Here is a 13,214-nt window from a genome sequence, read left to right on the forward strand (position 1 = left end):
AATGCATTAAACTTGCAAGCATGTACCTGAAGTATGGGCTGATTAGCCTGCTAATTAAATGATAATCCTCTAATAACTTTAAACCTACTACAATGAACTTTTACATTTTATTGATTTTGAAGGCCCTGTGGACAACCACAACGTATAACGTCAAAAATAAAATCATCTAAATAAAAATCTCCTCCTGCTTGTTTTTAACTGACTAAGGTAGGACTCAATGTAACTTTGGCTGGAAAAATGTAAACACAGGCTCATTGGTCCCATTAATTTATGTAGGTCACAAAGAGGCATCAGTAAAAAATTAAGATCTTTCACAACCAGCTAAGAACTCCTCGTGGTAGCTTTAAACAGCCTGAGTTAAAACTTTTTGAAATTAACAATTGTGCCTGACAACAGACAATGAACAGGCTAATAAGCCGACTAATATGATGATTATCTTATAATAAATAAACACCCATAAACTTAAAATTCTAGGAGGTTATTTAAATAAAATCAAATGTATAAATAATTAAAGGGCTGGATTGTGGATGTTAAAAGGCCACCAACTGAACAGGCCTGACTTACACTATTCTTTAATATCTAAAAGGATAAAATAAAACACAGTAAAGTCTTACACCCTGCAACAGACTTCCCTTTCCTCTGTATTTCCTCCTGTTGGCTTCATTTCTGTTGCAGCCTTTCAGGAACGATAAATCTTTGCCCCTGAGCATGTCCCTTTTTTCCTCTTCCTGTTTCATATCAGTACAGAGTCAAGACCCACCTCAGGCTGTTGTGTCTAAACATAGCACCTTTTAAATAATGGGTCAGGTTAGTGTGATGCTATAGGTCTGATCTGATGGCTCGCAGCCGAAGAGGCAGCCTCTGATAAGGAATTGGCTGGAGTATTTGATGGGATTTAGTGGGATTATGTTGTTGGAGGTGTGTCAGCGTCAGCTGCCTGCTGTCAACAACATGTCTGTTGGTTAACTCTTCAGAGCCGATCGGCAACTATAAGGTCAGCATCAAAGTGTTTTTGAATTAGTGTCCAAGTGGTCGCAGTGGTTTTATCCAGTCAAGACAGGGCTTTAAGATGTGGTATCGAAAACATTTTGCCTGTTAACAGTGTTGGTATTGATAATAGCGTAATGGTATGTTCCACTCAAACTGCAAAACTCATGTGCACATTAAAATTCAGAGCAAACATGATGGGCCTTGTTCTAAGCCAGCAGCTGTAACCTACAGAGCAGATTAATGTTAAGGCTCTTTTAAACTACACACCATGCATATTCAGTTGGCAACTCATGGGCTAAATCCAGGCCTTTAATGACCTCAATGTGGCCTTTTACTCATTTAAAAATATTCCTCAAGAGAGAACACTGAGTTTGAACATAAAAATGAACCTGTCTTGTTGATCTACAGCCACATAAACAAGGCTCGAGTGCAAGCACTGCACTAGCCAGTTTGAACAGAGGGGGGCAGTCTGCATCCCTCTAACAGAGACGAGCTGTTGCATAAGACAGACCACATTCTCCTGCACAAAGTCACAGATTGGCTCCACTGGAATAATTGAATAGGTTAATCACATGCACCCTTTGATACCACGTAAATTAGCAAGTGATGCTGTTAACGCGATATTCATGTCCACATATGGGATTCAGCCCTGAAAACAAAACAGCTGTGGACACAGTCCAAGCTGAGTGCTTAAAATGTCAACAATGTCACTAGTAAAAAGCTCATTCAAGCATCTTAACCTGGTTTCTTATAATTGGAATATAAGATTACAAGATTACTTGGCAATTGGTTATTTGAACATATGAGAACTGTGTTGATGCAAAAGTACATTTTAAACAAGTTATAAAAAAAAGACAATTAACTGAAAATGTGTGTACTGAAAGGGCAAGCACATATAAATATTTTGGAATATTATGTATTTTCTAATGTATATAGGCTAAAATAACATGTAAATAAAATGTGTTCTGTTTTATCTATTTCATGTTGTTGTTGATTTTAAAATATGGCCTTTATTTTCCAATTAACACTGTATCTCCTGAGATACATTACCTATTTAGGATATAGATTTAACATTTTCTCTTTTTTTAAAAAAAAATCCTGTGCCAACTTTTAAAACATTTTATAATCAATTCATTAGCTACTTTTGCATATAAAGCGAAGTAAAAACACATGCTCTGAACATTGAAAACCAACTGCACCAAATCTGAATAAATAACGAGCCACTAAAATTCATAAACAATACATCATATTCTTGCTCTTACACTATCTTCCCTGTAGTTCCATTACACTACACCAGCAGTATCCTAGCAGATGTGGAAACTAAGAAAACAGTACCCTGGTGAGCTAATCAATAATATATATTTAGGTGTAAAACAGAGGAATCAATATTTCACACCTTTTGTATTATTGATTATCTGTAGAGCAGTGATTCCCAAACTGAGGGCCTCTGGTGGGGCATGAATGCCCTGCAGGTGAGAGTTGAGAGGTAATAAAAAAATAAATACATTTTTTTCAGTTTTATAAGTTTGAAATTATCATGAAATATTTATGATTAATTTAAAAAGAGAAATTAGAACTCATAAAATAAAGTCATTGTATTTAAATTATTCTTTTTTATTCTTCATGTTATTCTTCTTTTATCTGACCTAGTTTAACAGGTGTTACACCGTATTTTGTGATCTGTCACATCAACACAGGAAGACATCTGCATTCTCAAGAGGGGAAGTGGCTGTTGTAGAGTATAGGCCTCAAAATCAATCAAGTATATCTGTGAATGATCATTGATTACAGTTTATATCCTTATCTGAGCGATAATTCTCTGGAGTACAAACATTTGATGCCTGATTATCAAAGTTGTGAAAATGTAATTGATTATTTTTTAACAAGGACATATAAAATCATGCTTAAAAACAATTTTCTTAAACACAATTGCCCAAAAAAAAAAAAAAAAGATAAACATGATAAAATAACAACTGACCCTTCCTTAGTCCTGCCATTTTTGCTCTGTGCTCTAATAACAGTTGACCAAGCCTAGAACTCTTTCCTGTTTCCTGTACTTGGATACTCTATGTGATAGGCTCATCTATGTTGAAAAGAAAACCAAATTTTGAAGATGGTTGAAAGATGTTACTGGGGGAGCTGTAGTGACACATAGACTTATCTTAAGTTAGCTTATGTCAGCAAAATTCTAGCTAACTAGCTAGTTAATGATTGATGAAGACTAGCTAGTGTTTTACTAAAATTAGCCATCAAAGATTTAACAAGCTGGTGATTTATGTAGACTGGCTAGCAAGTTTGCTACAGAGCAAAACCCTAGCCAAGCAGCTAACTAATGATTGATATAGATTAGCTAGCTGGAGAGCTAGAGTTTTGGTAACACATCCAACTCCAATGCATTTGCTAATATTACCTAACTTAAAATGTGACTGTGTCACTTTTACAGGTCCTCCAGCAACATCTTTTAATCATCTTCAAAATTTGTTTTTATTTTCAACATAGATGTGCTTAGCACATATCATATCTACAAACAGGAAACAGGAGAGGACAAAGTTGACTGAGGTTCCGAAAGGGGTCAGTTACATCATGGCCAGTGTCTTTGTCTATGTACGCTGCCATTTTGGATTTTTAATACAAACCATGAGCATATTTTTGAATGTTGGCATGAAGTCACATGACCTGAGTCCTTGGCCTATCCCCCCTTAAGTGTTTCTCATGATATAAAGTGCACCCACTTAATGCCTCACCTTTCACAGCCCATCAAATGACTGTATGCTCCAGGACACAGAAACCATTTGAGGGATATGCATACCCTCATTTGAACTGTTAGACCGCTGGAAAAACTTAAGTCTTCTTTGTTTTCTTATGCAGGTTTTGCAAATCAGTTGCTTGCTCAAACATTTACAGCATCTGGGTGGGTGTGCGATGTCTTCTATTTGAACATTTGTGTGCCCATGTGTTTTGTGTCTGTGTGTCATCCCTGTCATGGGAATAATTACTTCCAAGGCCCCCTGGCTTAGAGTAACAGCAGGGTTAGTTTGTTGTCCCAGCAAATGGATTTCCATGGGAAAACAGACCCCAGACACTGTCCTGCATCACACAGACACACTGAAATTATTCAGGCAGGGGGTCCTCAGCCGATTTGGGAGCCATAGCCTCCTTGATTTAGTCACAGCAGCACTTATTTGGACTGTTAGAGAGGTTTGCTGTGACACAACAGACGGGCAGCAGAGAGCTGTGGATGGACAGATTCAGAGAGAGCTGAGAGAGCAGAGTAACTCAACAGACTGCAAGGGGAACAAGGTTGGCCGCTGTCTGTTTCTTTCTCTTAATCCTTAAATCTTCTGTAATCAGGATGAGAGGGAGAGAGCATGTTGCCTGACTTAGGACAGCAGAGTCTATGTTGGGACCTGGACGGATTGGCAGCTGATGAGGCAGCCTAAGTGGCCAGTAGGAGAGATGCAGGGAGGGGGAAGCTGTTCAGCTGGAGGCAGTTTGGGAAACTTAAACTTCACCAGTTTCTACAACAAGAGCCAACAGGAAGAGTGGAGGTCCAACAAGATATGAGGATGGTTTAACCACGGAGAGCAAAAACAAGAAGAGGACTAACATGGCTGGATTGTTTTAGGGTGAGACTTTGACTATTACTATTTATTCTAGCAAGTGTTTTGCTTTGGTACAAATGGTTGTATATTTTTATGTGTTCACCGCACAGTTTAGAGAAGCAACAGAGAAAGCTCATATTTAGGATGCAGAGGAAGAAGCTTTTTGCTCAGCAGGAAGTGCAGGCCACAAGTTAAAGTGAAAAGAAGGGGCTTCCTATGTTTGTGCAGAATGAGAAAGGCTTGTGTGATAGTTATCAACATTCCTCTGCATGACACACAATGCTGCAACAGAAACATATGTTTGTGAGATTAAATGAGTTCTCAATGGCATTTAACAAGAGCTTATCCAAAAGAAGCTGTTACACTATTAAGTTAGCATTAATGGAATAATTGTCAGCAGGTGCAAGACTATGACTGAGCAAACAATTATCTGTGTGAATTTGTGCCTGGTGTGGATATGGTGGAGTGATGTATGCAGGGCCAAAGCAGCTTGACGACTGAAACCCTCAATCTCTCGCTGGACAGCAGTCAAGCTCTTTCTCACCCTCATCTGCAGCTCCTTCAAAACATTAAGGATGACTCAGCCAATCCCCCCCATCCTAAATCTGAGCCTGGATTCAAAATATACTTCAACATCAAATGTGCATAGTCTATTGATTTATGGCAGAAAACCACTGGATACCTCTGTGTGCTTGTGCTGCAGGGCAGTGTGACACGGATGAGACACCATGACAGATGCTGTCACTAGCCTGGCCTCCCATTGCTTCCGGCACCATATGGCCTTTCTCGACCCAGTACACTCCTCCTACTATGCCTTCATTCACATTACTCTCACAGACTGAGCTTCTGCGGATTTAAAGCATTTCTTGACCATTTACTGTTGCTGTTGTACACATATATATACATTTCTTGGGCATTTTTTATTAATTTCTGAGTATTACTAAATATGGCTGACTCTCAGAGGCATAATGTTGTTTCTTTTATTCTATAATGCATTGAGCTTGTGAACAAACAGTGGCAAAAAGCATGTTATACAGTCAGCTTGCCCATCATGTAAATCACAGACTTATGGATGAGCTGCTCTGACAGGAGGGCTAAGATGAGGTGAAGCTCCTTATCTTCTTTAGGCATCATGTCTTATAGACAAGGATCTCTCAGGTCTTCAGATTTAACACGCTAACTTAAAACACTGACTGTGTTTCGTTATTAGATCTGCAGTTATACTTGAACTGGTGTATGATTCTTATTTTGAAGAAAATAAATGATACAAACTCGTAATCTGGACAGCGCTAAGCAAAATGCTGTTGATATGTTGCTATGATATACCCTGCACACAAATATTTCCACAATCACCAATAATTTTCACATGCACAGCAGTTGTTTAGTGGTAGTGGCCATTCGGACTGCACCCAAATGGTCAGTGAAATTACGGTTATCTACAATAAAAAATGAGCTCTGACTGGGCCAGTAATGCAAGGTTTGTCTCTTTTGACAACTCTGAGCTCAGAGGTGGTGCATGGCTGTCATGTGGCTGGGGGAAAAATCTATCTAATGAAAATTTGTCAATTTTGTGTCTAATATAACTTAAACTAATAATTTGTAACATTTCTTCACAACGGTGTCTACAAAACGCTAGACAGACCTTATATATTTTGTTGAGTTCTGCACCCAGGAAACTCTGTAATTTATTCCAGGTAACGACCCATTTCATACCAGCCATTAGTTGCTATAACTCACATGAAAATACGAAATATGACGGATACATCAGAGAGTGAAGAAAGTCGGCAAACGTCACTAAACGTCATGTGGTTAAACCTTACCTCGTCCATGAACATGATTTTTGAGTCAGGGACTTTTTCATCTGCAGTTGAGGTTGTTTAACAATAAAGAAAAAACTCCCATGATCCCACACCACTGCAGTGTGTGAACTAGTGTAGTGTTACAGTGTTATTTCAAGGTGTAGGAGCCGTGATTAGACTACATCTTTGTTATTGTATTAAACATGAGAGAGACCCTTAGCGGTAGATCTTACATATTGTGCGTTTAATGTTTTCCTATTCCAGATGTGGGATTCGTGCAACAGACCTGACACCCAGGTGTGATCCCAGACAGAAGGGGGTCCAATGGCCACTGCTAATTACGACCCCCACCTGGGTGAAGGCCCATCCAATGACTCTGAGATCCTCCTGGATGACTCTGACTCAGACAGTGTGCTCTCCGATGACTCTGTGCTTCCCGACTATGAAGGGGAAGAAGAGCATACGGAGCCGGCTAAAACGCTGTACGAGGCCTGCGCTAAGAATGACCCCACATCCCTGCGCAGGATCATGGAGAGAGGAGTCACTAGAGAGGAGGCCATGGAGCTGGACATCAATGGCAGGGTGAGAGGGATTTCATTTTTCTTTTCATCACATAAGGAAAATGACTTCGACAGAATCTCAGAAATGTATATTTGTGAATGTAAACAATTTAATATAAAGCTAAACTTAGACTTTGTTGCACCAACAAAGATTACTTAATCTAAGATTAGTTCTAATGAGTGTTTAAAAAAATAGGGTTAAAATAAGTAAATCTGGATTTAATTAAAGTAATTAATTAAGCAGAGCTCATCTCTGTTTAATGAATTCCAAGTTTAGTGATGTAAACCAAAATTAAGTTTAAGCAATATTGAGATACTTGCTTACCAAAATTAGAATAGATAAATAAATTTGAGTGCTGTTTGGACCTTCAAGTATAAAAGAGATGGGGAAATAGCTAACTTTTCCCTTCTCTGTATTCCTAAATAAAATGTTACATCATTTACTTGCTGGCAAAAAACTACAAACTAAAAAAAAAAAAAGTTGACAAATTAACAAAAAAGTTTACAAAATGTTTATTGTTAGCTAGCTGGCTTTTTTAATGCAATATATTGTTTGCTAACTAGCTAAAAAGTTACATAGTTTGCTATACATTGTACGTTATATGTTATATTGTTTGCTAACTGGCAAAAAAAAAAAAATGAAAAAAAAAAAAAATGCTACATTGTTTTCAAGCTAGCTAACAGATTAATAAAATTTTACATTTTTTCTAGCTAGCTAAAAGTTAGCTTAGACTCCTTGCGATGGCTCGACAGAGAAGCTTTAATTCTCCTCCTTTAAAGGAAAAACTAAATTATCAACTTCATAATTTTTCTCAATCCATTTCAAAAAGGCAGACATTTTAAAAGTTAAACCTCCTCAAGTGTAACTTTAAGGTTAATACTGGATTGCATTTGAGTTTAAAGTTTTTTTTTGCAATATAAATTTAATCTAGGTTTAGAGAAAAAAAATTAAGTGAGGTTTAAATATAATCTTTCTTAATATAACAAAAAAAAATGTTGACGAAGATCAATTTATTCATACCTTGTTCCTCCTCAGAATGGGCTGATGCTGGCTGTGGCCAAGGGATTCGTAGACATCGTCACCCTGCTGCACATGTGTCCGTACATAGACATCAACCACCAGGACAATGATGGCAATACTGCCCTCATGATTGCCGCCCAGGCAGGTATGTTTGATTACATATACAGCACACAACCTCAACCTCTAGTCTTAGTTCAATCCTACCATATTAACATTACCACAACTTTTTTTTTCAATCCAGGCTTTGTCAGTATTCTAAACTATATCATTAACTACTACTCTGGTGTGGACACTGAGGTCAGGGATCCCCGTGGCTTCACAGCCCTCATCAAGGCAGGCCTGCAGGGCCGAAACGAGTGTGTGTCTGCCCTGATAATGCATGGTAGGTTTATGATGCATAATATACTTTGCAGTATGTCTTTAAGGTACAGAAACTAATTCTGGAGAGAGATAGCTGTTGAGTCTCAATTCTAGGATGTCAAACTTTTTTGGAAATTTGTTGTGGGAATGAAACTCAACAATCAACTGACCAGTGACTGGTCAAAGTCTCCAGCCACAGGCTAGATATTGTAAAAGCCAAGAGGAGGAGCAGAATGCAGAAAAGATGAATTTTTGTCCAATGACACAAAAATACACTATGTATCCATGCTTTAATTCAGACAGGAGGAACCTCATCCATGGTACATATCGCATAGTTTAAGACAGAGGTCTGCAACCTGTGACTCTAGAGCCAAAAATGTCTCTTTTGATAGTAAAGGTTGAAAACAATAATAATAGTTAATAATAATAGTAATATTTAGTAAGTTATTTACAGTCAGCATGCAACGATGACAACTATTGTGCACGTGCCCAGGAAAACATATACCAAAAACTTTAAACACTGTATACATGTGATATACAGGGTAAAGCAGGACATCTGATCTGTGAACTAATCTGGTCTTTCTCTGGCTGCAGTGATTAGTCTTGTACAAACGGTACAGCAACACATTTAGGACAGTGCCATAAAAAAAATCCAAGTTCTATTCAAAGTCTGATTATGTCAGAGACAGATCGACAACATTAGTCCATTATCTAGCTGTAATCACAGCTATGTGCGGTATAGAAATATATGTTTGGATTTGTTTTAAAGCCTTGATTATTCATTAAGTAGTTTGTCATAGTCTTTGAAATTGACACAACTTCCTCTAAAAATGGGTTAAATGGAATTAATGCAACGAGATATCATTAGAGTGGGACTCTGGCCTGATTTAGTGTTTTGTTTTTACCTAAATACAATCTAAACTCCACTCCATCATGCTGTGAAATGACCTGATTTAATTCTGGTAGTGATACTCTACACATCAATCCAATAAGATCTGCTCCAAAAGCAACCACATGGTGGGGTAATTTTACTAAGCTGATTTCCTCACATCCCTCAGCATCCAATGATTATTAACTTGTTGCTACAGTTTCACTGCATTCTTCTAATTTCTTGTCTCTCCATGTGCAGGTGCAGATATGAATGCAGTGGACCTGGTCCAGGGGAGAGGTTTAAAGGACTGGGTTCTCAGGACTGGAGGGTTTGAGACTCTTCAAAGAATACGCCGTCTGCAGGCTCATCCTATTGCTGAGCAGTTCTGTGACAGCTACATTCCAGAGTGGCCTGAGTTGAAGCAACTGGTAGCAAAGGCCACCGCCGCAAAAACAGCCAGTCAGAAGCTGAGGCAGCGCTTAAAGGACAGCTTTTCTTTCAGGTTCCCTCAGGACCCCCAAGACAACGGGGTCATGGACCATATGGTGCGGATGACCACAGGTATCCACAGCCCCTTGATAGCCACTGGTTGTCGTCCGCTCTGTCCCAACAGCCCACCAGAGATCGGCAAGCGACGGTTTGCTGTCCCTGAACTGCTTGAAAAGCACAGCATCAAGGAGCTGGAGGAGAGTACAGTGTCCCACAGTAAAGGCTCCGTCACCTCTGCTTCTCCCACTGCTATGTCAGCTGCCTCTGTGTCTCTGACCTCCTGCTGCCAGGACGCAGCACAGCGCAGGGAAAGCATAGTGCAAGGCGGCATGAAGAGCTTCATTCCCCGCAACATGGCACACAGGAACAGCATCTTCCCCTCAGGCTGTATCCCTAAGATTGAAGTGACAAAATCTGGGGAACCCACTCCAAAGAAAGAGAAAAAGAAGAAAAGGCAGAGGGGCTACCTGGAGCCTCCTGTGTGGAAGTACAAGGAGGCCAAGGAGGAGAAGAAGAGAGAGAAAAAGCAGCAGGAGAAGGACAAAGAGCAGCAGAAAAAATGTAAGGGGTCCAAACAGTCATCAAGCAAAAAATGAAGTGTTATTCTCTTTTCTTTAGGGAATTTTACTGTGATAATGTCACACGTGAGGTTTGAGACTGTGACTACAGTGACTCTAAAGGCCAGTTTTAACAGATGAAAAAAGAGATTGCAAAACAGCACGTCTGAAAGTGGCCAATGGACAACTGAGACTCACTGATGAGTTTAAACTTTGGCTTGGGATGAACATGAAGAAACTGGAGACACTTGGATTTACTTGATGTGATGTATTTTTATCAGCATGTTTTGAATGCTGAAAATTATATTAACTAAATGTTATTTGGTTTCGGAGATCAGTGGTGACATGTCTTAGCATGGCTGTTTCTTATTGCAACTCCTACCTGATGGATTGGCAGATTAAGTCTCAGAGGGATGCAAAGTTATACTGGATTAAATTATTTCATTTTGAAAACACTGGATATTTGTAAGGACTTTACTGATCTGTGTGTTGTGAATAATTTCTAAGTAGTGTGCCGTCATGGTATTCAACTTCAACCAAAGCAGTAACAAAGTTGTGTGCATCAACACCCAACTATTGTGAGTTTTTTTTTTTTTTTACTTTTTATCTTTATCCACTCTGCAATGGGAGTAATGACATCAAATGGAGCCGACCAGTTGTTATAGAAATTAGCACACAATGGATGCGCAGATGGGATTTGTGTCTTTGTTAACGATCCCTCTTGTATCACTATCAGTTGAAATCAATGTTACATTTGATTTGCTTTGTTGATCATTATCTGAATTGATACAAAGGTCATGCTGTCATCAGACCAGAGCCGAGATCTCTTTTTCATCTACACACAAACCCTTTTGACAGGTGTATATAAACTGGTCCATTTCAGACCATAGTCTGAACACACTCGACTTTTTGTTAAAAGCATCAACTTCTGTAAAGTTGACCTGCTGTGCGGGATGTTTTTTTTTCTGCATGGTTTTGCTGCTTCAGACGGATTTGTTGTGATGTACAGTGGAGGTTGGTGGGAAAGATTCAGAAAGAGGAAGTGAATCATCACTGTCTTCAGATTCACACAAAACACATCTAATTCCAGTGAAAGCTGTCAGTCCTCAGATACCACTACTAGGGCAAAGGTTGAGTTACGTTTGAGCTTACAATTCTTAACTGGGCCTCAAAATTATATTCCTTTGGTCAAGCTCTGTTTTACAGAACATAATTTTATTAATTAAATCAGTCACCAAGTTGAGTTTTATCAAAACATTAATATTATTCTCCATCTATACTGATTATCCGATCTCTTGTATGCAGCATGTAGCATCTACCTGATGCCTTTATTATGTCTTTCTGACATAATTTTAATACTGTTTGGATGTGGCATGATGTTAGCAGTGAATATACAGAAAAAAGGAACTGAGCCATATCTGCAACATTTTGTCTGATCATGAGAAAAGCTGCTCCCTGGTATACAACTCCTCAGTCGACTGGTATTTAATGTACCATGTTTGAGTTACCTATGCACAGCTAAGAAACTATTTGTACATGATGTTACTCAGGAAATGTTATGGTAATAATACTTTGGGCAGTATACATACAGCATCTATAAAGACGGATTTATTTAGGGTCCAGCTTGCACTGAAAATAAAATATTCAGTGTGTAGATCAACTTGGTAATTGCTACAGTCACAACTCGTAACAGCAATACATACTGAAATATATTTAAATGCGTAACCTTAAAAAAAATAATGTATTTAGATACTGTTACTAAAAAGATTTAGATGATCATTTCTGGAGCTGTCTGTCTTAAAGTGAAAGCAAGAGACTCAGAAAGCTCAGGTCCTGTGTGAAACAAATAAAAACGTGTTTGTATGCAAGCTTGGAATAAATTTACTGACCTTTGCAAATGAGTTTGTATTTCTTCACTGCACCTTTACTTGACCTCAGATGGTGATCTAAAAGGGACAAAATACTATGTATTAGTGTATGTGGTGTTTTTACAGGACATGATACACATTTGGTGAGAAGATTTTAAAGATTCCTCCTCAACAGTGCACTTACACAACTTCCTGAAACATGTCAATATTTTGTGACATGAATATCTGGTATTCACACACTAGCTTTTCCTTAACTGGCATGCATGTGACTGATGAGCCTCTTGTCTGGCACGTAACCATGGTTACTCTTCCACAATAAAGTAACTTTGAGCTTCTTAAGGAAGCCTATAATGCGCTCTCTAGAGTGGCATGAGATGGCTTTTGAACTCTGGCCTGTAATCTTTTAATCCAATGTGCGGTATCCTTACATAACAATTAGCTTTAATTGGTAGTAACATAAAATAAATATGGCTACTTTGATGTGTTCAAGAATATTTCCTGAAATTATGTCTACGAAAACATGTTGCAGCTGGTTATTGCAAGACTGACACATTGTTGCATTCATACCGTGGCTCACTTCCTCTTCACAGGGGGGAACTTGGGTACATGAGGTCAGATCAAAAATAAATACCTCTTGAGAGTTCAGACTTTCACACATCACATCAGATTTTAACCATTTCTATGAAGACTCCGACCGTAAACACATATCCCTCATCAGTTGTAACACATAGACTGGATTTTGACCTCAGTAAAGTATCACACTGTAAGGAATGAATATAACTTAGGTCAGCATTACATTTTGACTTTATGTGCAGTGTACCATATCGCCACTGACTATTCAATAGTACTAAAGTGGGGGTGAAACAAGAATTTGCTTTTGAAAAACTGACAGCATGAAAAATGTCTGATGAAGCAGAATCACATTTCCTTTGCTCTAATAGATTATAGAACAAGAAGAGGCTTTTTAGAAAACCCTTGAGGGAATAAGAAAATGGTTCTCGGAATCACAGAGATTAGTAAAGAACAAAAATAAGTGCTGATTAAAAAAAGAACAACAATTTGCTCTCTTTTCTACATGACAGATGATGTGAGAGCTT

At 38.5% G+C, this 13,214-nt stretch overlaps 1 protein-coding gene across 1 annotated transcript; it reads left to right on the top strand.

The window, feature by feature from the left end:
* Positions 1–4,353: 4,353 nt before the first annotated feature.
* On the top strand, positions 4,354–10,755 carry ankrd33aa (ankyrin repeat domain 33Aa). The gene is made up of 5 exons (XM_084721005.1): positions 4,354–4,616; positions 6,656–6,973; positions 7,988–8,117; positions 8,214–8,354; positions 9,462–10,755. The coding sequence occupies exons 2-5, from the start codon at positions 6,716–6,718 to the stop codon at positions 10,286–10,288; spliced, it is 1,356 nt and encodes a 451-aa protein (XP_084577131.1). The 5' UTR covers positions 4,354–4,616; positions 6,656–6,715; the 3' UTR covers positions 10,289–10,755.
* Positions 10,756–13,214: the final 2,459 nt, after the last annotated feature.

The sequence above is a fragment of the Lutjanus erythropterus genome, chromosome 6, assembly GCF_056507025.1.
Source record: "Lutjanus erythropterus isolate fLutEry1 chromosome 6, fLutEry1.hap2, whole genome shotgun sequence".
Lineage (NCBI taxonomy): Eukaryota > Metazoa > Chordata > Actinopteri > Lutjaniformes > Lutjanidae > Lutjanus > Lutjanus erythropterus.